The following is a 26,667-nucleotide window of genomic DNA, read 5'->3' as shown; positions in this document are numbered from 1 at the left end:
TGCAGGGAAGGGCCTATGTCCTGGAAAGGCTGAGGAAGGTTATAAGCAGGTTCTGAGGCTGCACCTGGAGAAGGGGCACAGCCATTTGAGGGTGCTCACTTCCTCGGCCACAGGGAAGCCTGATGCCCAGCACCTGGTGGGAAGTCAGGGCAGGCTCCGGGTCTCTTGGACCATTTCTGGAAACACACAGAGCCATGTAGCCATGTCAGGGCCCGCTGTGAGATGCCTCATTGCAGCCTACTCCTAGAGTGGGACAGGGTGGGGAGACCCAGAGAGCCTAGTCTCTCTACCCCGACATTCTTCCCTGATATCTGCCATGTCCTGGGATGCTCAGGGGCTCTTGGTGGGCTGGGGGGGTGAGTGGCGTGGCTGCTGTCAGGATGTACCTCCAGGCGATTGGGTGGACAAGCTGGGGAGCAGCGTGCTGGGCAGTGGGCACAGCCTGTGCCAGGCCACAGAAGCAGCAAGTGCAGTGTGTTCTTAGCCTTGAGGCCTCAGCCCCACCTCTGCTAGTACCAATGGGATTCCCCCTGTTTTCCCAGCTACCCTCAGAGTTTAAATTGTGCGGGGCTCAGAACTGCTCTCTCTGATATCCTAGCCTCATGTTTTCACAGCCAGGGATGAAGCTGGGGCTTGGCTCTAGGCTCCTGGAGCTGGGAAAGGGGCTGCACAGGTGAGTGGAGGGCACCTTGGCCGATTGCCTCTTTTACCCTACCATGCTCCCCTGAGCTCAGGGTTCCAGGAGTTGTGCACAGGTTCCTACATGGAACTGCTCAGGAGTGAGCAGATGGGGCCAGGATTGGTGTGTCCTTGGCCCTGTCCCTGCAGCCGAGGCCAGAGACAGCCTTCTGGCTGGAGCTGGGCTCTAGCAGGTTCCATGGCACTTACCACCATGCTCAACCTAGTGTCTTTTGTGCTGCTTGCCCCCATTTCTGCTGGGCAGTTGCCCAGTGTGACCAGGAGCCAGGGCAAGATCCCACTAATACCAGCAGCCTTTACTAATATGGCCCAAGAATGCCAGGAGCTGAGGAAGGCATTGGGTGGTGGTAGAATGAAGGAATGTTCTAGTCAATTCCTGGACCTTCAAAGCTTCTAGGGTTTGATTCCCAGGCCTCTCCTTAACCCTGGCAAGTCTGGTGGAAGCTGGATGAGCTCGAGTAGGGATGGTAGTTGTGCTCTGCTGGGGGCCTGGTTCTTGCTCTTGTCCAGGTCTTGTTTGTCTTCCCCTGGGATCTCAGATGAAAGGGACAGGTAGCATGCTAGGTACAGAATTCCCCCAGCTCTGCCAAGTTGCTAGATGCTAAGGTCCTGGGGGATGAGGTGGCTTGAGGAACCCAGTGGAACTGGCTTCTGTTTGCTGTCTCCACCTATTCCCCCAGATCTGGGATCCCAGGTCAGGAGAGCCAAGTCTGGAACTAAGCAAGACATAGTCCTTAAAGGTGCTAGCCAGGGTGGGTCGGTGACCTCAGCACGCCCAGGCGGCAGGTGCTAATCAGGAGAGCAGGGCACATCACACCCTGTCTGCCTGGCTGGGTGAGATTCTGGCCACTCCACAGCCCAAGCTGTGAGGGGTTGCCCGTACACATGGGTGGCGGTCCTGAGAAGACTGCACAGGGAATCCAGGTACCTTCTCTGTTTCATCGTTCCTTGCTGCATAAGGGGCACCCATTCAGCTGTTACTTAGTAGTTAGGCCTCAGCCCTGTGGGTATCATGAGGGCTGTACAAATGGCACATAGCCACCAAGGCCCCTCCTGGACCTGCAGAGTTAGGAAGTCCTTCTTCCATCAGTCAGAGCTGAGACAGACCCAGGATAGACACAGATGTGCGGAATGTACCAACATGTGTTTATACCAACTCTCACGCTGACAAGGGGCTGGGTGGCAGGGCGGTGATGCACGCACTGCAGATTCTGTGACTCCTAGTGGTGACACTGATGGTGTCTCTGCTGTCACCATTGCCTGTCATCAGCATGGTCCAGGAAAAGCAGTGCCACGGGCCATGGGAATGAGCCGCTGGGAAGCATGGAGTTGAGCTGGCCAGTGGTGATTCATACACTGTGGACTCTGATTCCCAGTGGTGGCGCTGATGCATCTCTGCTGTCACCATCAGCATGGTTCAGGAAAGGGAGGGCCATGGGCTGTGGGAACAGGCTCACCAGCAAGTGTGGGGTGGAGCTGTCAGTGGACTCTGAGCTAGCACACTGCGTGTCCCACCATGATGCCCACTGTTGTGGCTGAGGCTTCTGGGCCACCTAGTGACAGGCTGTGGTGTCTGCCTCCAAGGCACATGTCATTTGCTGACCTTGCAGTCTCCCCTGCCCAGGATGGGCAGGCCCCAGAGTACAGCTGCCCGCATGTGTCTTCTCGGACCAAGGAGGTCTGACAAAAACTCTCTGGTGCCCGTGTGGATCCTGGGTCTTAGTTTGCAAAGTAAGGAGGGGCTGCCCGGGGTGGGGCGCCTATGGGCCTCTGCTGGTTCCGCGTCTTCCTCCTCCTTCAGTTCAGCACCACTCATGTCTTTCCCAAAATAGAAGATCTGCAGGTTTCAACAGGAGAGCCAGCCCTGCAGTTAGACTACCAGCCCACAGTGATGAGGGGCCTCCCCATCCTTGCTGGGAGTCATTTCCGACCCGTGTTGGCCTCTGTTAGCAGATGCTGAGTGCCCCTGGAGGCGGTCACCAGCCACGGGTGGATTTGGAGGGAGAGGGTCATGGGCCCAGCCTCTTTTCCCACTCCCACCCTGAAGTTCTGCCCCTCCGCCAGCACTGTGTCCTTGGCCTGATCTTCTCTCCTCCAGGGACTTCTCTTCTCCAGGGGCTGGCTGGATTCCAGGAAAGCTGATATACTGAATATCTTTATCCTGGCCTTTCACACTCTCCCCATCCTCCAATCCTGTCACCAGTCTTGATACCAGACTCACCTTAAGGATTTCCATCTGTCTTTTTCTGTTTGGTTCTCTGGGCTCTCACTTTCATAAGAAGCCAAATAAAGACCTAGACAGAACACAGTGAAATTACGCAATCGCAGTTAACAAGGATAACCGACTCTACATCCAGTGCCTGACCTGCTTGTGTTTTTAAAGTTCTTTTTGGGAGAGAATTGGAGATCCACATGTAATTGTAAGAACTAACACAGAGATTCTGTGGACATTCTTACATAGCTTCCGTGATTGCTGACCACTTGCAAAACTGTAGTACAGTATAGTATGGGATAGGCCATGGCCTGGGCATCAGCACAAGCACAGGCAAGATTTCTATCACCACAGGCTTCTGCTGAAGCCTTTGATACCCACACCCACATCCCTCCCACAAAGCTTTCTTAACCCACTAATTCCTTCTTCATTTCTATATGACATCATCTCAAGAAGGTTATATAGGGCCTGGCGGTGTGGCCTAGCGGCTAAAGTCCTTGCCTTGAGTGTACCGGGATCCCATATGGGTGCCGGTTCTAATCCCCACTGCTCCACTTCCCATTCAGCTCCCTGCTTATGGCCTGGGAAAGCAGTCGAGGACGGCCCAAAGCCTTGGGACCCTGCACCCATGTGGGAGACCTAAAAGAAGTTCCTGTTCTTGGCTTCGGATAGGCGCAGCAACACCGGCCGTTGCGCTCACTTGAGGAGTGAATCATCGGATGGAAGATCTTCCTCTCTGTCTCTCCTCTCTGTATATCTGACTTTCCAATAAAAATAAAATAAATCTTAAAAAAAAAAAAAAGAAGGTTATATGGAGTTGTCCCTTGATGGGAAATTGGGTTCAGGATCTACAGAGAGCATAGTTCATAGATGCTCATTCCTTTGTATAAAATGATATTGTTTGGAGCTGCCATGGCAATGCCACAAATTAGGCCACAACCTATGTATGATTCAGGCATTCTACACTGGAGGACCAATTTGAGTCCTAGTTGCTCTACTTTCAATCCAGCTTGCTGCTAATACCCCTGGGAAAGTTGTGTAAGATGGCCCAGACACTTGGGGCCCTGCCACCCAAATAGGAGACCTGGATGGAGTTCCTGGCTCCTAGTTTCAGCTTGGAGCAGATCTTGCCATTGTGGCTATTTGGAAAATGAACTAGTAAAGGGAAGATCTCTCTGTGTGTAATTCTGTCTTTCAAAAAAATAAGTCACTCAAAACCAAAATGATGTAATATTTGTATTGAATCTATACACAATCCCCAATACACTTTTTAGAAAGTTTTTATTTTTATGTATTTGAAAGGCAGAGTGGGCCATCACTGTGGCATATCAGGTAAAGTTGACACCTGCAATGCCAGGAGCGTGTCATAATATGGGCTTGTGCTTGCATGCCCACTGCTTAAGAGTGGATCAAGAGCCCTATAATGGCCTGGAGAAAGTGGCAGAAGATAGCTCAACTATTTGTCCCCCTCAAATCCACGTAAAGACACTTGGACGAACTTTCAGGCACCTGACTTTGGCCTAACCAACACTGGCTATTGTGGCCATTTGGGGAGTGAACCAGTAGATGGAAGATCTCAGTGTCCATCTGTCTCTCTTTTGCCCCTGCCCCCATAACTCTTTTTCAAATAACCACAAATAAGCATATTGTAAAAAATGAAGAAAGGCAAAGATAGATGAGACAGAGGTACACACACACACACACACACACACACACACACACTGATCCTCTATTGGCCCACTCCCCAAACATAATAGCTGGAAATGCGAGACACTGAACTTGGGACTCCGGGACTCCATCTGGGTCTCCCACATAGGTGGCAGGACCCAAGCATTTGAGTTGTCACTTGCTGCCTCCCATGCATCAGCAGGAATTGGAAGTGGAGCCAGGACTCATAGCCAGGCACTCTGATAGGAGATGGGGCATCCTAAGCAGCATCAGGAGCTTCTTCCACATGCCCTGTGTGCAGGGACTTCAGCACCTGAGCCATCTGAACACATTAGCAGGGAGCTAGATCAGAAATGGAGCAGCCAGAACTTGAACTGGTGATTTGTGTGCTCTCGCCCTGCACTGCCAGACCTCCCCCCACCATGCTGTGAGTTGGGGAGAGCTGCCAGTCTGGGCAGGAAAGCATCTGGGCTTTCACCATCAAGTATGATGCTAGTGCAGGGCTTTCTTACAGATGCACTTGGCCAAGCAGAGAAATCCCTCTCTGGTATTACTTCCTAGGAGGTTGCTTACTTTTATCATGAATGGGTGAGTAAATGTGCCATGTTTTTCTGCATTGATTAATGTAACCATGTGAGCTTTCTCGTTGGGATGTTTAAAACAGTGGATAGCATTGGTTTTCAGATATTACACAGTTTTACAGCCCTGATGTAAAACTATTTTCATACACTGCAGACTTCTGTTTGCTAATGTATTAGGACTAATTTTTTGGGGGGGAAATCTTATTATTTCAACTCAGGGAGACTAGTTTTGGACATCTCACCTCCAGAACTGTTCAAGAACACGTTGTGTTGCTGTTAGGCACCAAGGTTTTGGCAATCTGTAACAGTAGCCACACCCATGCCTTTCCCATCCACAGTAAATCAATTGAGCCACAAAAATATCATATGGGGAAAACTCCAGGAATGAACAATGGAGAGCTGTAGTAGGCATGAAAGTGGTACAATGAAGTCCACCCCAGCTGACTCCCTGTCCCCAAGTCTCACCTGCCTGCTAGGTCCTCAGGAGCCAGCTTGCTGATCCCTAAGTCCCACCTGCCTGGCGGTCCTTCAGGAGCCAGCTCTGTTAGGAGAGTGACTCCCTGTGATTGCATTCAAGTAGCCTTGGTTTTACGTAATGACAGCCTCCAAATACCTGAGCAGTAATGTGGGCAGTTCAGGCACACCTAGGAGAAGCTGCCATGGGTTTTGTTTTCTTGAATTGGAAAGGTGAAAGTCCTTGACTTAACAAGGAAAGAAAAAAAAAAATCCTGTGCTGAAGTTGCAAAGCTCTGTGGTAAGAATGGATCTGCTTTCTGTGAAATCGACAAGACGGTTTTGTTGTGTTTTCCCGCTCAAGTTCCAAACCCAGTGTGTGCTATGTGCTTGGTTAAGAAGGAAAAGGTCCTAAATCTGTGTACATGTGTGGGAGAGGACATGGCTGACTCAGGTCTCAGCACCAGCATAGACCCCGGGCATCCACGGGAGGCTCTGTGGGCATGACACCTGCCCCTATCACCAGTGTTGATTGAGCACAGCTCTGGGTGACTGCAGGCCACTCCCCTCATTCTCTCCAGGGCCCTGGGCAGTAGTTTCCATGATTCCACTTAGCAGGGGCTGTCTGGGACAGCACGGCCCCTGGGGTGGGAGCAGCCCAGGCTGCCTCCCCTAGTTGCTGAGCTTTGAGAGTAAAGGAGGAAACACAGACATGGATGAAACCCCTCCCCCAGAAGGTCCCATTTGAAGATGTAAGGGGAAAATGGCAAAGTTGAAATTATTCAAAAGAAAAATCATTTGAAAAATTTTCATCTGATTATTTATTATACTGCCTTGGTGAACACCATCCCCAAGCATGGGTGTGGTCATCCCACCTGCAGTGAGGTGGCCAGGCTACACATACAACTGCCACTCCTGGCTTCTCCTGCAACTGCTCTCTAAGGAGCGGGTCTGTCTACTCGGGACCTGTACAAGCAAGTGTGTGTCACTGATACATGATCCCATGGGTTTGTCACAGGAGGATGTAAACTTGGTGACCATGTCGTGGAGCCAAGGTCACATCTGGCCCTCTCATTTGATACACTCAGTTACACGTGTGTACACTCCTCCCTGATAGTCAGGCTGGCACTGGCCATGCATACCCAGTCACGTCACCTCAGCTGCACTGATGAGGAAAATGGAGCTAGGCAGATGGGAGGCTCAGCCTGACAATGACCCACAGTGTCCACACCATGTCCAAAGACAGAACTTGTACTTTAAGCCCCAGATCCTCGGACCTGTCCTGTGCTCCTTGGGTGGCAGTCAGCCAGCCAGGGGCAGGGAGTGGAGTGGGGAGAGTGGCCTGTAGCCTGCAAAGATTGGTCTGGTGCATCCCTTGTTCAGAGCAGGAAGTCCAGGATGCTAACCAAGAGGCCATCCAGGGACCCTTGGCTGGCGGGGTCAACTTACCATCCTCGCTGAAGATGGGGGCAGTGTACAGGTAGTGGGTGATGTTTGTATCTTGCTCAAAAGGACACTCCACTTGTTTCCAGGTGATAAACTCTCCAACCTGCTTGGCCAGTTCCAGAAATTTCTGCCAGGGTCACATAAACACAAAGTGGCGGTACCCCAGTGCTAGATCCTGGGACACAGGTGATGGACAGCTGACCTCCCTAGCAGGAACTCTCTGTGTTTAGCCAGGCCCATGTGCCCTGAGGAACCCATGGCCCACACCCCAAAGCCCTCAGCTCCCCAGCCTGCAGAGGATGCCTGGGCCCTCAGACTTCCACTGTGTCCAGCAAGGGTTTCCATCAGTGTTATTTTTGTGACTGGTCCTCCTGTGTCGAGGTAGCATGCTTGCTGGCTTGTAGGATACTGCACCTGCAGTTGCATAAATGTATTGAGGTTCAGGAAAATTTCTATACAATTGTTCCTCAGCACCTATAGATGATGGGTTCTAAGACTCCCGTGTGTACCAAAATGGCTGCATGTGCCAGCCCTTACGTGGAGTGGCCTCATGTTGCACAGGCCCCCTCCACAGTCCCCTGTGCAAGCTGAGTCCCCTCTGGATGACTTAGCAAACACGGTATGATGTCAACACCACAGGAACAGGGCCTACACTGCAGTGTCGGGGGAGCAGTGACCAGACAGCATTTTTAAATGTTTTCTGTCTGTAGTTGGCAGAGTTGGCTGGTTGGCTGACACAAGAACAGCGAGGGCAGGCTGTACTTGGACTGCTTTGTAAAGAGTTTAATAACTTCAGAGAATTTTATAAAGCACAAAATCAGGCCTCAGTGTGGAGCACACATCATTCCTGGTGGTCAGCCCCGCCCCTCCCCCGCCTGCTCCCCAAACCTGGACCATATGAGGCCTCAGTTAGGAGTGTGCATTCCTGAAGGGCAAGGAACGGTCTCCCTCCAGTGGCCTGCAGTCAGGATAGACTACCAGCTGTGCAGCAGTGGGCATCCCATAGGTTCCGCTGGCACTGAGGGGTCAGCTGGGTTTGCAGAGGAGTTTGCTGACTCCAGACCACAGAGCTCAGATGTGTGTGAGTCCAGCTGGGAGGACTGCTCTCACAGCCTGGGGTGGGCCATATTGTTCACCTGCTTCTGATGACTCCACTGTGTGACTGGAACTGAAATGCCACTTCAGAGCAGGAGAGGCTGAGTCTCAGAGCCCAGTCAGACAGAGGCAGGTGGGACCTCAAGCCCTGTTGTGTCTTTCCTGAAGTCAGTGCTGGGTGTGTCTGGTGGGCTGTGCCCTGGGGGAGAGCCCACTCTTCCCTGCTGAATGGTGTGCTTCTCTGTTTGCCCTAGTGACCACATGATGCCACTAGGACTGCTGTCAGTGGTCACTTTAAAATGTGTGCTGGGTAGGGGTGGGCACAGAGAGACCAGCCTGGCCTTTCTTCTAAGGAGCCCAGAGACATAGTTCCTGACAGGTGGCTCCTGCCTTCTGGGAAGTCAAGGGGGTCCCTCTGGATAAGGAGACACTTGTGCTGATGCACTGAGTGTCCATGGGGGACAGCAGAATGCTGTCACTCAGGGCCCTCCCTTGGGATCTCTCCTCCCATCAGAACTTTGTCAGTTGTCACCGGGGGTCTCTGGGGCTCTTTCTCAATCACCTTGAACTCCTTAGGTCCAGCATGCAGTGTATACAACAGTGTATGAACCTCTGACTCTCCATTGGTGACTCGATGTTGGCTGTGATTGCTACACCTTGCCTCAGTGCCCCCCATTAGTCCAAACATGCAGAGACCCTGCCATGAGCCCCCATTCCCTACCTCGAAGTTGACGTGTCCATTGGGCAGGCGGTTGGCACAGCCCTCGTTCAAGAAGTAGATGTCCTTGATGAGCAGGCTGAAGAAAGGGATGACGATCTGCAAGGGAGGCCAGGTCAGCTCTAGGACCTGCAAGGTTGGCTTGAGGGCCCGAGTGGGGTCTGGGATGCTAGTTCTGGGGTACTGAGGACAGAGAAAATTGCTCAGACAGCCCCATGAGTCAGAAGCCTAATTAGGGTGCCCCATGGATGGGCGTTGATATGAGAAAAAAGGTACAGACCAGATAGCTCTGGAGCCAAACTGCCATCCCCCGCCCCGCCCCCATAACCTTAAAAGAGCTTATGCTCTTTGTGCTCTTGCTGGACAGAGGCTGGGTGAGAGTCACACAGCTGGATGGCCTTGCGGGCAGGTGGAGGCCTACACCCCAGGCCTCTGGCCCTTGTGCACTATGGAAGCTGTTTGTGATAAGCCTACATAAACGCACCTGGAACAGGTGTCACCGTCTGCTCATTTTGTGGCCTTGTTTTTGTCTTTTGTTAATCAGTAACTTGTCATCCTGTGTCCTTCATGGGTGTCAGATGTGGCTTTGGTGCACTTGTGGTGAGACCCAGTGCAGGGCACCCCCACTCCCTCTCTGTTGGAAAGGCCTGTGCTCCCAGCCTGCATAGGTGAGTGGGTCACTGATAACGCTACGGACTGCACACTGCTGCCTCCCTGCTTGGTGCACCTGCCCACTGCCACCACAGGAGAGGAAGCACTGTTATTGGCACCTCAGGCCACCCATGGGGAGCCCAGTGTAACCACCTGGCTGAGATGGCTGAATTGTGTCCCTCCTGGGGATACATTTGAGTCCCATCCTGGTGCCTGTGTCTGGGGTCCTCATTGGAGGGGTGGTCTCTGCTGGTGGGAGATAAGGGTGGGCCCTAGCCCAGTCCCTGGTGCTCTTATGAAAAGTGAAGTTTGGAGCTGGACCTGTGGTGTAGCTGGTAACAGTGACACGGGCATCCCATATGGCCACTGGTTCGAGTCCCAGCTGCTCCACTTCCAATCCAGCTCTCTGCTAATGCTGCCAGGAAATCAGTGGAGGATAACCCAAGTCTCTCTACCTACGTGGGTGAACCAGAAGAAGCTCCTGGCTTCTGGCTCTAGCTTGGTTCTAGCTGATTCTGCCACCTGGGGAGTGGCACAGCAGATGCAAGATCCCCCTCTCTCTCTAGCTCTTTCAAATAATTAATCTTTAAAAAAAAAGGAGAGAGAGAGAGAGAAAAGTGTGGGCCCTGTTGCCACCTTGACCTTGGCTTACTAGCTCCAGAACTGAGAGGCACACAACTCTGCAGTGTAAGGCACAGGGAAAAGCCACACCTATTCTGCCCCTGGCCTCTGGAGCTGGCCCGCTTGCTGCCAGTCCAGCCACATCAAGCTGCAGCCTATCGGCCTTGGGGACTGGGCAGCAGGTCCTGGTGGTTTTGAGTCAGGGAATGCTGGTGTCAGCTTCATTCCACGTGACAAGTGCTTGGCTCATCTGGGCAGGGCACAAGAAGAGCAGCAGAGCCTTGGCCCAGGTCACTCAGCTAGGGACCACCCAGATGCAGCAGGATGACAAACCACCTGGTTTGTCCAGGCTGGAGGAATCTCCTGATGCAGGCCCCTCATCACTAACCTCCACCCACTGCCCTGAGGGATGCCCCAAGGCAGCGACTCCTGTCAGCTGGGACTGTACCCTGAGAGCACCACGAGTGGACATGGCAGCTGCTGCAGACGATATAGTTGGACTACAACAGGGAGCAGCCAGGGTGGGTGGAGGAGTAACTCCTCAGCTACCTTCTCCCGGCTGCTGTGGGCAGTGAGTGAGCGGTGGGCTGCTCCACGCAGGGCTGTCCTGTAGTTACAGAAGTTCCCTGTGGGATCCATCTGGTGCTGGAAAAGAAGGGAGGTGCTGAGTGCTTGTCCAGGGCTATCTAGCCATCCCTGGCAGCCCAACAATCTTTGCTTACCTCCAGGATGAAAAACTTGGCTGTCTTCACCTTGGCCCAGGTCTTCTTCAGCCTGGAGACAGGGCTCATGTTCATGCCAGCTGGAAGAGGGAGGCCAGGCTGGGGAGGGCTCACCGCACAGGCAAGGTGCTGTGCACCCCAGCTGGCAGGCAGTGGGTGTGTGAGTGCAGCAGTACACGGTGTGCAGTTGGGCCTGGCGCACCTCTTCCTCACCTCTCTGGCTAGCATTTGCGTTGGGCCCTCTTCCGCAACACTGGCATCCCATATGGGCACTGATTCTAGTCCTAGTTGCTCCACTTCCCACCCAGCTCCCTGCTAATGTGCATGGGAAAACAGCAGAAGACTATCTTAGCCCTTGGCTCTCTGTCCCAGGGAGTAGGCGAAACTTGGAAAAAGCTCCTGACTCCTGGCTTTGGCCTGGCTCAGCCCTGGACACTGTGTGAGTGAGCCAGCAAATGGGAGATCTTATCCTTTTCTGTAACTTTGCCTTTCAAATAAATAAACCTTTTCATTATTATTATTATTTTCAAAAACATTAAATCCCCTCCCCAAGGCCTCTAGAACAGAGACTGTTGGCTACCTTGGGCCTGTGATGCCCAGCACAGGCACACCCACCCTGCTGGTGGGCTGGGTTACTCACAAATAATGGCCATCAGGGAGTTGAAGTTGCCAATGTTGAAGCACTCGCGGGCCACATCGATGAAGAACTCAATCACTTGGGCTCTCTGCTTCTTCTTGGCTGGCTGGGGACAAGGACACCAGAGCCTCAGTGAAGACCTGTTCCCATGGTCCCTCCCACACCTCCTCCATGTCCATTTCACAGCTGAGAAGTCGGAGTCCCAGGGCACTTCGTGGCAGAGGCAGCATACAGGGGGAGTGGCTCGATGGCATTGCCCTCCTCCCATCACAAGCCCTGGGGTTCTCGATAGTTTAGAACCCAATTTTGCCCTTTCCTGTACTGTCCTGCTAGTCCAGTCCTCACACAGGTAAAGCCCCATCAGGGTTGCCAGGCTACACACGTGTGTGGATGAGAGGACTGGGGTGGGTGCTGCTGACTTTGCACAGAAGGGTGTTGCTTGCCTGCTGGGCATATAGCGGGTCTTCTCCTGCCACCACAGCATGCTGCAGTCCTGCTGAGAGGTCACCAACCACCTCTGGGCAGGAAGACACTGGGTCCTGTCTGAGGGGCAGCCTGTGCTGGCAATGGTGGCCAGAGGTCAGCTGTCCTGGCCTCACGATGTGGGTGTTCACAACGGCCTGTCCCACAGCTCAACCCTGTGTGTTCCTGTTTGCCCTCAGGGGCACGGAGTTGCAGTAAACACCTGTTCCAGTTCTGTCAGTGCTGGGGTTGGGGCATATGTGGTAAGAGTACATACCCTGACACAGACCTATGTATGAGCCAGGGTCCAGGGAGAAAGAACAAAGGCTGGGCGCAGTGGGGCTGGGTGAAGACTCAGTGATGTGCACATGAGCTCCCATCTCTGTCTTCCTGCTTTCCCAGAAAGCCACAGGCCTGAGCTGCCAGGCACCATGTCTCCATTCCCCAAGGCTGGCTTGCTTCTCATCTATGTCCAGAGTGGTCACATACACCACTCGGCTGTGGGTCAGGCAGTCCAGGACACAGAGACAGCTGGAGAACTGGGGACTGGGAGCAGCAGTCCTTCACAGCGTCTGTGGCCCCACCAAGCTCCTGGAAGAGCACTGGGCTAATACCTGGGCTTGAAGCATGAGGCTCAAGCTGCCCTCCCTGCCTTCTAGTGCCTTCCTGCCAGACCCAGGCAGCCCTTGGCCAGGGCAGGCTGTGCTCACCCTGACTTCCCACTCACCATGCAGATCTCAGTGGCCACCAGGTAGCAGAGTCTGTTGAACCACTTCACGTAGGCCTCTAGGTTGCTGCTCTTGTCACCGAAACAGGGCTGGAAGAAACACAGGCCACGCTCTGAGCTTCCAGTCAGTAACTTCCAGGAATGCACAGTCAGTGTTGAAGCCCCATGGGCCACCTGGGGGACCCGAGACCCCCAAACCTCCCAGAAATCCCAAGGCTGTGTACCCTTGACCCAGATGCAGCCAAAGCAGCCACAGAAACCGTGTGGGTCCTCTGCATGATGCTGGCAACTTCGCCTCTCCATGAGATGCATTTGTAACCCCAATAACTGCCACTTCTATGTCATCTAACATGATGGGCTTTTCCAATCCAGGTCAGGCTTTTTTATGCTTTCCTCTTTCAGTTTGTAGACTGTTAATACAACACTGATCTGGGTCTGTGTAGTTCTTCTTTTCCCCCTCATTTTTGGATTTTTTTTTGGGTGGGGGGCAGATTTCACTGTTTAAAGAAGCCCTTGCCACAAGGCTGGAGCATTGTCCAGTGTTCCTGGATGCACAAAGGCCACAGCATGACCAGTAACGACAGCACACGTTAGATGCTTTACTTAGGTGGGAGCCGCCATGCATTGCAAGGACAATGGCAATGGAATGAATATGCATGTTAAGCAGCCTGTCTTGAGGCAAGCACACACAAACACAAAGTTTTATATTAACCTAGTTAATGATTAAGATGCTGGCTAGGATGCTTTGTTCCACAATAGAACACCTAGGTTAGAGTGCTGGCTCCAGCTTCTAATACCAGCTTCCTGCTAAGGCATCCTGGAAAGCAGCAACAATGGCTCCTGAGGTTGGCTCCCTGACATCTGCTCAGCTGACCTGGACTGAGTTTCCAGAGCCCAGCCCCAGCTGCCACAGGCATTTGGGGAGTGCAACTGTAGATGGGAAATCACTTTCTCTGCTGGTCAAATGAATAAACAAACAAAAATTAACAATAAAAAAGAAGAAATAAGTGAATGAATAAATTAAGAAAATACATATCAATGAAGTAAAAAGCTATTTGAAAAGACAAATTTGATGAGCCTTTGGCAAACTGATAAAGAAGCAAAGTGTTAGCAACAAGTACAGATGGGTTTGAAGAAATTAAACACATAACTGCAGAATACTGTGGCTCACGGGTGTCTGTTCATGTGGACACTTAGCCCAGGTGCAGGCTGATGGTGCTGTGGCACAGCAAGTAAACCCGCTGTCCGCATTGCCAGCATCCCACATGGATACTGGTTTAAGTTCCAGCTGCTCTAGTTTCAATCTAGTTCCTGCTAATACAGCTAGGAACACAGCAGAAGATGGCCTCAGTGCTTTGGGTCCCTGCACCCACATGGGAGACCCAGAAGTTCCTGGTTTCCGACTTTGGATCAGCCAGCTTCAGGCACTGCATCCATTTTGGGGAGTCAACTAGCAGATGGAAGAGCTCTCCCTCTGTCTCTCTGTCCCTTCCTACCTCTCTTTTGTAACTCTGCCTTTCAATAAATGAATGAATAAATGAATTAATTAATTAATCTTAAGGAAAAAACTTATGAGAAATGGTCAATTTCCTAGAAGTAGAAAAGACTAGAAAACTGGTCATATGACAGCTCAAGTAACAACAAGAATAATCAAGAAACAAATGAGACAGATGAATGTCTCAGCGGTGACAGTGCCTGGGTGTTGGTGGGCTGAGGAGTTGATTAGTGCTCGTTGGGCTGAGCAGCAACAGGAACTGGGCTTGTGGCTAAAACCACCTAGACTAATTGGACTCATCTGTATCCAATATCCTGCTAAGGCAGGACATGTTGGGGAAGAGTACATTAAGGAGAGATGAAGGAGCAATAAAGAGAGACTTCTCAGAGACTTCCACCATCTCTGGTTTGTTGTCAGTGCTTCATCCCCAGATCCTCTCTGTGTCCATGTTACTGGCTCTGTTACCGGAGCACCTGGGCCCCATGTAAACACCTGGGTTTGAGTCTCAACCTGCTCCCTAACCAGCTTCCCCGACTGCAATCTGAGAAGCAGCAGCTGATAGCTCCAGGATTGGGTCTGCTACCCACAGGGGAGATTTGGATGGAGCTCCTGGTCCCTGGCTGTTGGGCTTTTGGGAGTGAACCAGATTTGGAAGATCTCTCTCTCTTCTCTTAAATAAAACCAAACAGGGCCTGGCACAGTGGCTAAACAGGCTAATTCTTCACCTGCCACCTCCAGCATCCCACATGGGCGTTGGTTCTAGTCTCTGCTGCTCCGCTTCCAATCCAGTTCCTTGCTTCTGGACTAAGAAAGCAGCAGAAGATGGCTCAAGTCCTTGGGCCCCTGTACCCATATGAGAGATTGGGAAGACGCTCCTGGCTCCTGACTTCAGATCAGCTCCAGCCAATGTGGCCATCTGGGGAGTGAACAGAGGATGGAAGATCTTTATCTTTCTTTCTATCCTTCTGTCTGTAAATCTGATATTCTTCTTTTTTAAGATTTATTTATTTTTATTGGAAAGTCAGATTTATGGAGAGAAAGAGAGGCAGAGAGAAAGATCTTCCATCTGCTCATTCACTCCCCAAATGGCTACAACGGCCAGAGCTGAGCTGAGCTGAAACCAGGAGCCAAAAGCTTCTTCCAGGTCTCCCAAGCAGGTTCAGGGTTCCAAGGCTTTGGCCTGTCCTCTATTGCTTTCCCAGGCCACAATAAGGGAGCTGGAAGGGAAGTGGAGCAACTGGTACAGGAACTGGTGCCTATAGGTGCTTATAGGCAGAGGGGTTTAACTACTGAGCCATCACACTGGACCCAAATCTGATTTCCAAATACAAATAAATCTTTAAACAACAAGAAAAGCCTTGTCTCAGTACCTGAAATCATTCCTCAAAGAAGACTTCAGGTCCAGATAGTGCCACTGAAAAGTCCACCAAGTGCTCTAAGGACAGGTCACTCCAGGCTTCCACAATGTGGAAGATGTGAAGAACATCTTAACAATGGAGGATAACAGATCAGCCTCACTCTGGATTACAGTGGCAGAAATCCAAAACAAAGCACTATCAAGCAAACAGAATCTGGTGATGTATGTAAAGCGAATTTCCTTGTTGATTTTTATTGATCTCAGGAATGCAAGATTGATTCAACACTGACTACAAAAGCTAATGTAAATAGGAGAATCAAGATGGCGGAATAGGGTAATGACACATTTAAACAGACGGAGAAACATTTAATCAGGATGAAGCAGAGAGGACACATTCCAGGAAATAGGAGAGGACAGAACAGCAGCAGAGGGGTACCTGGAGACTGACAGACACAGGAGAGCAGCAGACACTACGGTGCAGTGTTGCAGTGACTGATACTCCAGCGGCATTCAGCTAACAGTGAACTGAACTCCACCAGCAATCAGGTGGGAAGGGACTTTCACTGGGAGCTTGGGAGGTGAATCCAGACAAAGAACTGTGTGTCCTAATGGTCCATTTGATTTGATCAGGAGCAGAGACAGAGCAGCAGGTCTCAGACGGGCAGTACAAGAACAGGGTGGATTTCACAGCCCAGTCAGCCCCCTAGAGCTGAATTGGGCGCTATTTTGCATAAGGAGGCAAGGGCAAGGGAAAGGACTGAGCATACACTGAGCTGGGAGTGAACTCATTTCTGACTCAGTGAACTGCATCAATGTGGTATGCTACAGGTTCCACCCAAGACAGGTCTGGGTAGCCCTCAGACATGACAGCTAGCAGATCAAGAACTCTAGTAGTGGCACATCAGGTGCCATCTCTTACACCGTGGCAAAAGTTTTAGGACTGCAGGGAACAACAGTGAACTGTGCATGTGCTGAGCTCGCGAGAACTCATTGAGTTCAGTGAATTGCACTGGTCCCACAAGAAAATAATACCGACTGTGGCATCATATGGGCCAAAATAGGTCCGTGTGCCACCAGACCTAACGTCCAACAGGTTCCAGCAAGATCAGCACCACCAACAACCTAGCTATATAGGACACCTGGTATCTCTCTAATCCTGGGACCTGCTCCAAACAGAAGTGGGAGAAAGGTTGCAGAAACAATGTTGCATCCTCAGCATGGTATCACAGGAAGTGGAGAGTGGTCAGCCAGGAGCTGGGGCTATGGAGACCACAGTGGAAATCTAACAAAAGAACCCAGACCTGGAACTCGCTGGAAGGAGGGGCACAATTGGCTGCAAGCAAAGAGTTGTGCACCAACTGCAATAAGTAAAATAGCATTGTAGACCTGTGGGTGATTCAGCATAGAAACCTGCCCCAAGACGAAGAATCTGATAACTAGAAGTACAATGACTAAGAGCAAAAGCAGAGACAAAGGCACAATGAATATTACTGAAGACTCCCCTGCAAAGGAGCAAAACCCTATGCCAACCTCAGAGTTAACCTAGGAAGACATAGAGAAAACGGGGCACACAGAATTCAGAAAACTCTTTATAAAGCTTCTGATCAACAATGAGAAGCACATACAAGAGTTCAAAGAATTTAAGAAGGCCAAATATAAGAATTATGGGATTCCCAGAAGGTGCAGAAAGAGAAACTGGTTTTACAAATATATTTAATGAAATAATAAAGGAAAATTTCCCTAATCTAGAGAAAGAATTGGGAAACAACATCCAGAAGGGGCGCAGAACTTCCAACAGGCTTGATCAAACGAGATCTTCGCCAAGACACATGATCATCAAGCTCTCTTCAATTGAACATAAGGAAAAGATCCTTAAATGTGCACGTGAAAAAAAAAATCAATTGATGTATAAAGGAATGCCGATTAAACTCACAGGAAACTCTACAGGCCAGAAGAGAATGGAGTGACATATTCCAGATTCTAAAAGAAAAAAAAATGTCAGCCCAAGATAACATATCCAGCAAAGCTTTCTTTTGTCTTTGAAAATGAAATAAAATTGTTCCACAGTAAAGAAAAGTTAAAAGAATATGCCTCTTCCAAACCTGCCCTACAAAGGATATTTCAAGATGTTCTCTTGACAGAGAAGAGGAATAGCACCCAACAAAACCAAAGGCAAATGGGGAGAACATCCCAGTAAAATGACAACAGAAGACTAAATCAATGAACAACCTGTTCCTAAAATGACAGGACCAAAGTACCACTCATATATATTAACCCTAAATGTAAATGGCTTAAGCTCAATCAAACAGCATAGATTAGTAGACTACATTAAAAAACAGAAACTGTATCTCATGGATTTTGAATTTTTTGTTTTTGTTAGTTTCATCTCTTCAAAGCAGTTTCTTCTGATTAAATTCTTCAATGACTCAGTAGATCATAGAACAGCATCATTTTCTTCAAGAAGGTTCTTGATTTTCTTTTTCATTTCTTCAGTGGCACATTAGTCATTCAGTATCATGTTACTTAACTTCATGATGTTGTTAATTTTTTTTCTTCTTGTCTTTTTTTGTTTTGTGGCTTTTCATTTAAGGGGAGTAGCATGTGATGGAGACTACCATATCTAGTAGCATGTAATTTAACTTCATGGCATTGTAAATTTCGATTTTTCTTCCTATTGTTGATTTTGTATTGTGACTTTTCATTTAAGGGAATGTACAGTAACTGTGAAATGGAGACTCACATATCCGGATGTGAGGATACAATTTAGTATGCATTTCTACTCCAGACAAAGATGGACTTATAATGAAATTGTTTACTGTATCTTCACAATAGGATGCTGGACTCTCTGCCATTGTCCACGCCCGCAATGATGGACATATAACTGTGTATGAAGAACTGTACTTTAGTAATGATATAGGGGAACTAGGTGGGGGGGCAGAAATTGGGGAGCGGATAAGGGAAATCCCAGGAGCCTCTTTAGCTGTATCATAAATAATAATAATAATAATAATAAATTAAAAAGATTGAAAAAAAGCTCATGTAAATAATCACATGACAGCTTAAAGGAGAAAAAGGACCAGGTGCTTCCCCAGGCTGACAGCAGGCAGCTAGACCCCTTGGGGCACACTGCTGCTGAACTGTGACTGGTTCCTTCAAAGTCAGTGTACTTGACATTATATCCAAGGCACAAGTGGGTGCAATATGCAAGAAAAGGAATTCAGTAGATGAGCACATTCTGCAGTCACTGGAAGTCACAACATTTCAGAGATTCATGATGGTCGAATAAGGCCCCCCAGTGTTCTTGGCTCAGGTCCTGTGAGGGCAGGTTCTGTCTCAACCACCACTCTTCTCAGATGATGGAACTGTCTGCAGGAAAAATCTGAGAGAATTGCAGCAGGTCACCAGAACCAGTGAATTTACAACATCACCGGTATACAACTGATCTGCGGAGGAAGTTATACTCCTTAAACCAGCAGCATGCAGAGAGGGAATACAGTATGTACACAATTGAGGCTGGGATACAGACAAAAGCATGCACATGCTTATTTCAAAACACACATTCTTTTTAAGCACTTAGAAGTCTAAAACACATTGAAAAATAGTCTGTGCAGACACATGATTTACACACAAGAGCAGACATATGCACAAGGTACCTAAGCAGGAAAAAATCTAACATGAATAGTATAAAATTTTATGGATAAAATTATAAGACAGATATTATGGGATAGATTTAAGTAAAAGGAGGAAAGTATCATTTTCATGAATATGAAGACACAAAGAAGTGAATTCTCCTCCATTCCCAAATTAATTCGTGTTTAACATTTTACCCAAATTTCAGCAGGGCTTCTCATAGAATTTGACAAAGTAAGTTTAAAATGTAAATGAAAAAAGCAAAGGGGCAAGGATAGCCATACTACTGCTAAAGAACTGGTAGGGTCTGGGGAGGGGTGAGGAAGAAGACAATTTTGCAGAGCTGGCATCCCACATGGGCACCAGTCTGAGTACTGGACTCTCTACTTCCGAGCTGGCTCTCTGCTAAGGAAGAGAAAGCAGCAGGGAATGGCCTGAATTCTTTGGCTTTTGCACCTGCACGGGAGACCCAGAAGAAATTGCTGGTTCCTAAATTTGGGCCAACCTAACTCTGGCTGTTACGGTTACCTAGGGAGCGAGCCAGTGGATGGAAGCTCTCTTTCTCTCCCTCACTGTAACTCTGGCTTTTCAGAAAGATTTTTTTTTTAAGAAGAACTGGGGAACCTGCCTCTCGAGGCAGCAAAACTCATCACAGATGTCACTAAGGAATGGGGAGCAACATGGCGCTCCCACGCATGGGTAGCCACGGGACAGAGGGCAGAGTGCACAGCCCTGTCAGAGGCTATGGATGGACAAAGGGCTGCAGGGAGCGTGGCAGGCAGCTGACATTAGGACACCTGACACGGGAGTGCCTGGCTGCACAACCCAGCTCTGCTCCTGATGTGTGCATTTCACAGGGGAAAAAAGCAAGAATGGACAAGCTCCACTGGGTGGTTTGACAGAAATATAAGAAAAAAAACAATTATTTCTAGCATCTAGGGGATGTAGAACAAGAGAAAGACTGGATTGTGCTGGGAGTGTAGGTTGACAGCCTAGCATCACCTGATGAGGTTGCCCATGCCTTCCCTAACCTGCAGTAATATCTGCCTCTCTGGGTGGTGTAGAGACTCTTAGACATCATGGGTGCAATGCTGTGAATATTTTCATGAGAATAATATGAGAGTGGCCTTTCCAATGTGTTTGAGATTTGCACTGGTGGTGCCAAAACAGTGGTGGGGAACACTCTTCAATAAAAGAAAAGTGAGTGTGACTTAAGCATGTCCTCACTGAGGCAAAGCCCTAAAACTCTGTTACAATCTCCACACATTCTCTAGATGCATCACTTCCCGGCAGTGTTGGGAGAGCACACAACCGATGAGGTAGCGGCAGCGACCACTGCGTTCCGGAAAAAGAATTTCCCTTGCAATAAGGACCAGCAAAATCTTGTCATGATGTTAATGTGTGGCTAAGATTTTTCTTTAATAAAGATTCATTTATTTTTATTTGAAAGGCAGAATTATAGAAAAGGAGAGACAGAGAGAGGGATCTTTCATCTCCTTGTTCGCTCCCAAATGGCCATAACATTTTCAGGATTGGGCTGGGCCAAGTCCAGGAGCCAGGAGCTTCTTTCGGGTCTCCCGAGTGAGTTTAGGACTGCCAAGCACCTGGGCCATCTTCTACTACTTTCCCAGATGCATTAGCAGCGAGCTGGATGGGAAGTGGAGCAGCCCGCACTGGAACCCTTGCCATATGGGGTGCCAGAGCCACAAGTTAACTTGTTATACCACAACACAGACCCCAATGAGTACATGCTGTTTCAGTTGTAAACACTGGCAGCTGTTCTACATAATCAGAAGCTCTCTTCAGTGCTCGGTAATGTTTAAGAGCATAACACGATCTAGAGATGAAAACGCCTGGGAAGAGATGACAGGGGGAAATGCACACCTGTAGACCCCTGGAGCCAGGTGTAAGGCAGATATGCTGCTCACAGCGAAATGACAGGGACAGTGACTGGGGCAGGGGCAAGGTCAGCAGCAGCACCTCAAAACAACCATCTGGTTTGGGGACCCCCTACCCTGTCACTGTCTTCCTGGAGACCAATCACTCATGGTCCTCTGCCTGTCTTTACACAAACAGACCCTGTTCCCAATGCTGCTTTTTTCTGAGTCGGGGCATGGCTGCATCTTGGTGAATATTCCACATCAACTCTTGTTCATTCTATTTATGGGAAGTTTCTTACTTTTTTTTTAAGATTTATTTATTTATTGGAAAGTCAGATATACAGAGAGGAGGAGAGACAGAGGAAGATCTTCCATCCGATGATTCACTCCCCAAGTGAGTGCAATGGCCAATGCTATGCCGATCCGAAGCCAGGATCCAGGAGCCTCTTCCGGGTATCCCACATGGGTGCAGGGTCCCAAAGCTTTGGGCCATCCTCGACTGCTTTCCCAGGCCACAAGCAGGGAGCTGGATGGGAAGCGGGGCCGCCGGGATTAGAACCAGCGCCCATATGGGATCCTGGTGCGTTCAAGGCGAGGACTTTAGCCACTAGGCCACACCGCAGGGGCCCGGTTTCTTACTTTTAATCAAGTCTCCAAGAGTAATGCAGCAATTTGCTCCCAGTCTGTGGTCCTAATAAGCACCACCCATCACAGATACTTCTGTCCTTGAATCTGTGTACCGGTGTGAGGTTGGGCAGAGCAGAAATGATTCCAGCACCCTAAACCAAGCAGACCCTCCCAGCCAGGAAAATTCCGAATGTAAAATCACCCTAATCTTGTCTGCGCAGAGGATCAACATCCGCGGTGATGAGTACCCCTTCTTCCACCTCCCATGCCTAAGATGTGTAAAAGCCCAGAGCTGTATACCTTGGCTGGCCATTTCCCTCACGTGGTCACCATGCCACGTTTCCCACCCCGGGCTGTCTCCCAGCAGGGAGCAGTCCGTCAGATTCTCTTTCTTTCTCTCAATCGCTTTCATATCGCTTTCACCTGGGTGTCCATCAGTACAATGAAAGGAGTCGCTTAAAGCGGTGTGCCAACGCAGTGCTGTCCTCCAACGTGGCGGCGCCAATTCTCCTCCTTCCTGCGCTACACAGTGACCTGTCCTGTCCTGTCAGGTATCCATCTGAGAGGCGGAAATGCACTTGTTTACATTCTTTAGACCCTAAGCTTCCGGGCCCTGGGAGCTGGGATCCGAGAGGGGAGAGCGGGCCCGGTGGGGGACTCAGAGCTCTCCCCAGCGTCAGGTGCTCGTGCTCCCTCGAGTGGCCGCTGGAGGGCACCGGCGGCCGTCGCAACGCGCCCGGAGCGCCCGGAGCGTTCCCGGGCTTCTCCAACTCTAGGCTGTGCGCAGCCTGAACTGAGTGGGCAGGGCCCTTCCAAACCCTCCCACTCCAGTGTGGCCGTCACCGGCCGAGGGTCGCTGTTGGATATGGGTGTACGTGTTTTCTACCTTGGTACTGGCCAGGGGATCCTTGTTCACGAAAGCCTGGACAAACTCCTCCGGCCCGATGGGACGCAGCCGTTCCTGCGTGGGGAGGGCGAAGGGCGGAGGTGTGGAGAAAGAGAGAAGATTCTGGAATTGCCCCTGAGGATTGCCTTGTGCCCACCCTTCCCCTTGGCTTTGCCGACTGTTCTGTACTGATCCTGATCCAGGCATTCTGTACTGACTGCTTGCCCAGGAAATCTAGCTACTATCAGCTAACTGACATGAGCTGCTGCCTCCCTCCCTGGGACCTACCACATTCTCCTCCCAAGCAGGAGGGACTTGGTGGATTTCTCTGGAAACCTGGAGAGGGTGGAGTGTACCTCCAGCCCTCATTTTTTTTTGGTCCAGGAGCTGCTCCTGTGGGAGATGCCTGCCACCTTGGACCCAGGCCTGGGGTTCTGTGGTGGAGCAGGCTGGAGTAGGCTGGCAGCCTGCTTCCAGCTGCTCCCTGCTCTGGATCTGTGCCTACTTACCAGCTCCACGTGAGTTAGCTGCTGGGCCAGCGTGTAGGGGTCGCTGCAGACCCCAAGGAGCTCCCTGTGGATGGAGGCCTGCGGTTTGGTCCTGTAGGAAATGGGCTTGTCAATGCCCAGCAGGCCTTCGGTCCCCTGGCCCAGGGCTGCCAGCTTCTGGTGCAAGTCCTGCAGTAGCTGGTGCATCCTCTTTCCATATGCCTGGTGGGTGGGGGAGGGCAGAGAGAGGGCGCTCAGGCTCAACACTTGTGTGTGAGTTGCCGATATGGGCCAGAGCGGGGTCTTGGGCTCTAGAGGCACGCACTGTTCCTGGGTACCTCCACAGGAAAGGCCAGGTCCCTGCAGGTGCTGGCAGGGAGGCCAAGGTCCATAGGAAAGGTCAGGTCCCTGCAGGTGCTGGCAGGGAAGCAGAGGTCAGATTGTAGAACTGAGGATGTGATCCCTAGAAAGTACATAACAGGGCAGGTGCTGGGGGCCAGTCACAGTGGGAAGGGGCCTTGGCCTCCCATCTTCCAGGCCTGAGACAGAGAAGCCTGCATCACTCAGCCTCACTGCGCCGTCCTCTGCCCCACCATAGCACTCATCCAGATCACCCTATAGGATCACTCCACCCCCTGCCCCACCTGTTCATTCAGGAATGGTAGTTCCAAGGGGTGGGGAGTTCTGTGCTATGACACCCAGCTGACCAGATCCCAGTCCTGCACAGAGCATGTAAACACTGCACTGAATGAGGTCCCGCATCATTCAGCTCTGGTGGACACGTTCCTGCCTGAGGCCACATGCTGGGCTGGGTGAAGGGGTGAGAGTCCATAACCTCCCCACCTGCAGCACCCAGCAGTCCATCTCCATGTTGAAAGCAGTGACTCCCATGTCAGACACTGCTTCCAAGGAAAGGGGCACCAGCCTGGCTTGGACCCACAGACAGTCCCCTCAGCCCCAGGGGTGGCTTCAGCCCCCGGTACCAGGGAGCCCCATTCTGCCCTGCCTGTTCTCTGGCCTCCCAGAGGCCTCAGACACACCGCTCTGAAAACCCCCATGTCTACCTCAAGGCCTTGGGCATGATCTTTTATTGGCATTGGACTCCACCCCAGGAGAAATCTTTTCAATGTCTGTGATTTTCTTACAAAGCATCTGTGGTTGGTGGAAGTGCATGAGGGGATGGGAGAAACAAGTTTGGCCAAGTTTTGGTGAGGGCCAGGTTTACTGTTAGTCCACACCCATTCGGGAGCACATCCCCAGCCTGACCTCTTCAGCACAACGGTCCCTTCCACCAAAGCCGTCCCCTCCGCAAGGCCTCACCTGTTTCTCACACAGGCCCAGGGTAGAGCCATGAGTGTCCCTTCACCTGTAAAGGAGGTGGGCCGCTCTGCTGGGGCATTCAGGTGATCCCCCCAGGGACCTCTGATGCGCACATTCCACCTGCTGCTTCTGAAGCTACTGGAAGTTCCCAGCAGGAGGCCCTGTGGAGTTGGGGCGAATCCCAGGAGGCTACAAGGGTCTTAGCAGATCCTGCCCCCACCTGTAATCTTGCTGCTCTTCTGGTTCAGCCAGTGCTGCCCTTTTCCTACCCCTGATTAGCACCCCTGACCAGGAGTTGTCCTGACCACTGGCTGACCCTGGACATGGGGCTGGTGCATAACACTCAAGATCCAGGCCCTGCCAGGCCAGGCAGGCCTAGTGGATCACAGACCAGAGGCCTCATATTGGTGACTCTCTGGCCATTGGGTCCCACTGGGAGAACAGTGAGGGACAGGCTGGAAGAGGGGTTGGCTTTGGAGGAGCTGCAGTGTGGGAGTGTGGAGGGTATGAAGGTTCTGGTCACCTCATCGCAGGGGGCGATGCGTCCCACCACGTCTTCCAGGTGTCCAATGGTTGCCTCCTCCTGGAAGTCCCTTGGGAAGGTCTCTGTCCACTCAGCCAACAACTGGAGCAGTTTGGGACCAAACTTCCGGACACGGGCCTGCAAGGTAAGCCGAGGATGGGATGTGCTGAGTGATGGGTGTTCCAGAACAGTGGGGCACAGCTGGTGGTGCTAAGGTAGGGAAGTAGGGCTTTATGGGTCCTCCACATGGAGGGGTGCTGGCCCACAGGGGAGCTGGCCAAGCCAGCTCTGTTTTCTGTGTGCATGGTGCCCCTTCTTCATGGCTGCGGAGAGAGTCTCAGTTTTCCCTGCGATGGAGATGGGGGCTCCATCTCCATTTTGTAATCAGCTCAACCCAGGAAATGTTTGGCTACTCAGAGTCACATGACTCTCAGCAGATGCAGTGCCCTGTAGGTGGACCCAGATCTGTGCTGGAAAACCAGAGCATTGCCCCATCAGGCACTGTCATTGGTTCACAGATGGCATGGCCCCAGCTAAGATGATAGACTGGCACTTGTACTGGGTCAGTGGAGAAAGGGGCTTGTCTTACCACATGGAATGCAGGAGGCCAGGAACCTTGGGCAGGCTGGGCCAATCAGCAGACCCCAGGGAAGAGAAGGTGGAACCCAGTGTGCTGGAGGGGCCTAAGGACCCAGCCCTGGGCTTCCTATGACTTCAAGGAGTGCATAAGCCATGGGGGAACTGCACAGGGGCTCAAAGGTCCTAGGTATCCATCCTGGTTCTGGGCCTCAGACAGGCCAGAGGCTCCTAGAGACTCCTCGTCAGGAGTGTAGTGACAGTTATCACTTGCTGAGAGGTAGGTGCCCCGAGGGCCTGTCTGGGGAAAGTCGGTATAGTCAGGAGACCCCCAGCCTGCCTTTCACCCCTCACCTTGTCCAGCACTGGCTGGTCTAGCTGCTGCTGTTCGATGCACAGGTGGCAGACTCGGGCCAGGAGCTCCCGGGGCTCGATGAAGAGACGAGAGCTGAGCAGGAAGGTGAAGATGTAGGCTTTCTGGGGGACACATAAGAGAGAGAGAGAAAGCAAGTTCATGAAGCAGGTGTGGAGAGTACACATCCCAGCCGGCTCCTCCCCTGGGCCTGAAGATGCTTGAGTCTTGCTCAATATCTCTCCCTGGCCTGGTCCGGCCAATGCTTTCAGCTGACGGCTCACCCACCTCGGGGTAGTAGTCGGCTGTGGGTACCAGGTGCTGGATCAGGGTGTCCAGGGAGGCGGAGGATGGAGCTCCGTCCAGGAGGGGCTGCCCGGCCTGTTCGCCATCTGTGGGCTCCGTGGGGGGTGGGCTGCGGCTTCCAGGGCTGACCACGGTGGAGGCACTCAGCGTCCGGGGCATGCCTGCCTGCAAGCAACAGCATGGGCAACTGGGGTGAACCTAATTGGGGCCTCCCAGCTGGTAGGGTTGAGTCTCCCATACTGGCCTCCTCCTTCCTCCCATTGTTTCTGTGTCCACTTGAGTCCAGGATGACTTCCTGGGAGGGCTGCCACAGCCCCCAGCCTCACAGCACAGAATGCATTCCCCTGCCATCCATGGCTCTCTCCTAGTAAGCAGCCACCTTGTTTCCACTCTCAATTTCCTGTTGAGGGACAGAGCCTGTGCAAGCTGTGACCACGAAGCTGGCCTGGAAGACTTGCTCACTCCTCCCTGCTCCTGGCTATCAAGACTGGGCCAGACTGAGGGGCTCAGCTGCAGCCCAGATACCTGTGTGTGC

At 51.3% G+C, this 26,667-nt stretch overlaps 1 protein-coding gene across 1 annotated transcript; it reads right to left on the bottom strand.

Annotated features, from left to right (window-relative positions):
- Positions 1 to 2,451: 2,451 nt before the first annotated feature.
- RASGEF1C (RasGEF domain family member 1C) lies at positions 2,452 to 26,297 on the bottom strand. Its single transcript, XM_040964478.1, has 13 exons — positions 26,115 to 26,297; positions 25,829 to 25,951; positions 24,899 to 25,036; positions 23,077 to 23,277; positions 22,568 to 22,642; positions 12,693 to 12,782; positions 11,507 to 11,609; positions 10,867 to 10,946; positions 10,694 to 10,789; positions 8,876 to 8,971; positions 7,063 to 7,186; positions 2,921 to 2,993; positions 2,452 to 2,536 (listed from the first exon to the last, which is right to left on the bottom strand). Exons 1-13 carry the CDS (start codon positions 26,289 to 26,291, stop codon positions 2,512 to 2,514), a joined length of 1,401 nt encoding a protein of 466 aa, XP_040820412.1. The 5' UTR covers positions 26,292 to 26,297; the 3' UTR covers positions 2,452 to 2,511.
- Between the last annotated feature and the right edge of the window lie 370 nt (positions 26,298 to 26,667).

This window comes from Ochotona curzoniae, unplaced genomic scaffold (assembly GCF_017591425.1).
Source record: "Ochotona curzoniae isolate NIBS_2020 unplaced genomic scaffold, NIBS_Ocur_1.0 scaffold_3554, whole genome shotgun sequence".
Classification (NCBI taxonomy): domain Eukaryota; kingdom Metazoa; phylum Chordata; class Mammalia; order Lagomorpha; family Ochotonidae; genus Ochotona; species Ochotona curzoniae.
This window is presented reverse-complemented; position numbering and strand designations above follow the sequence as displayed.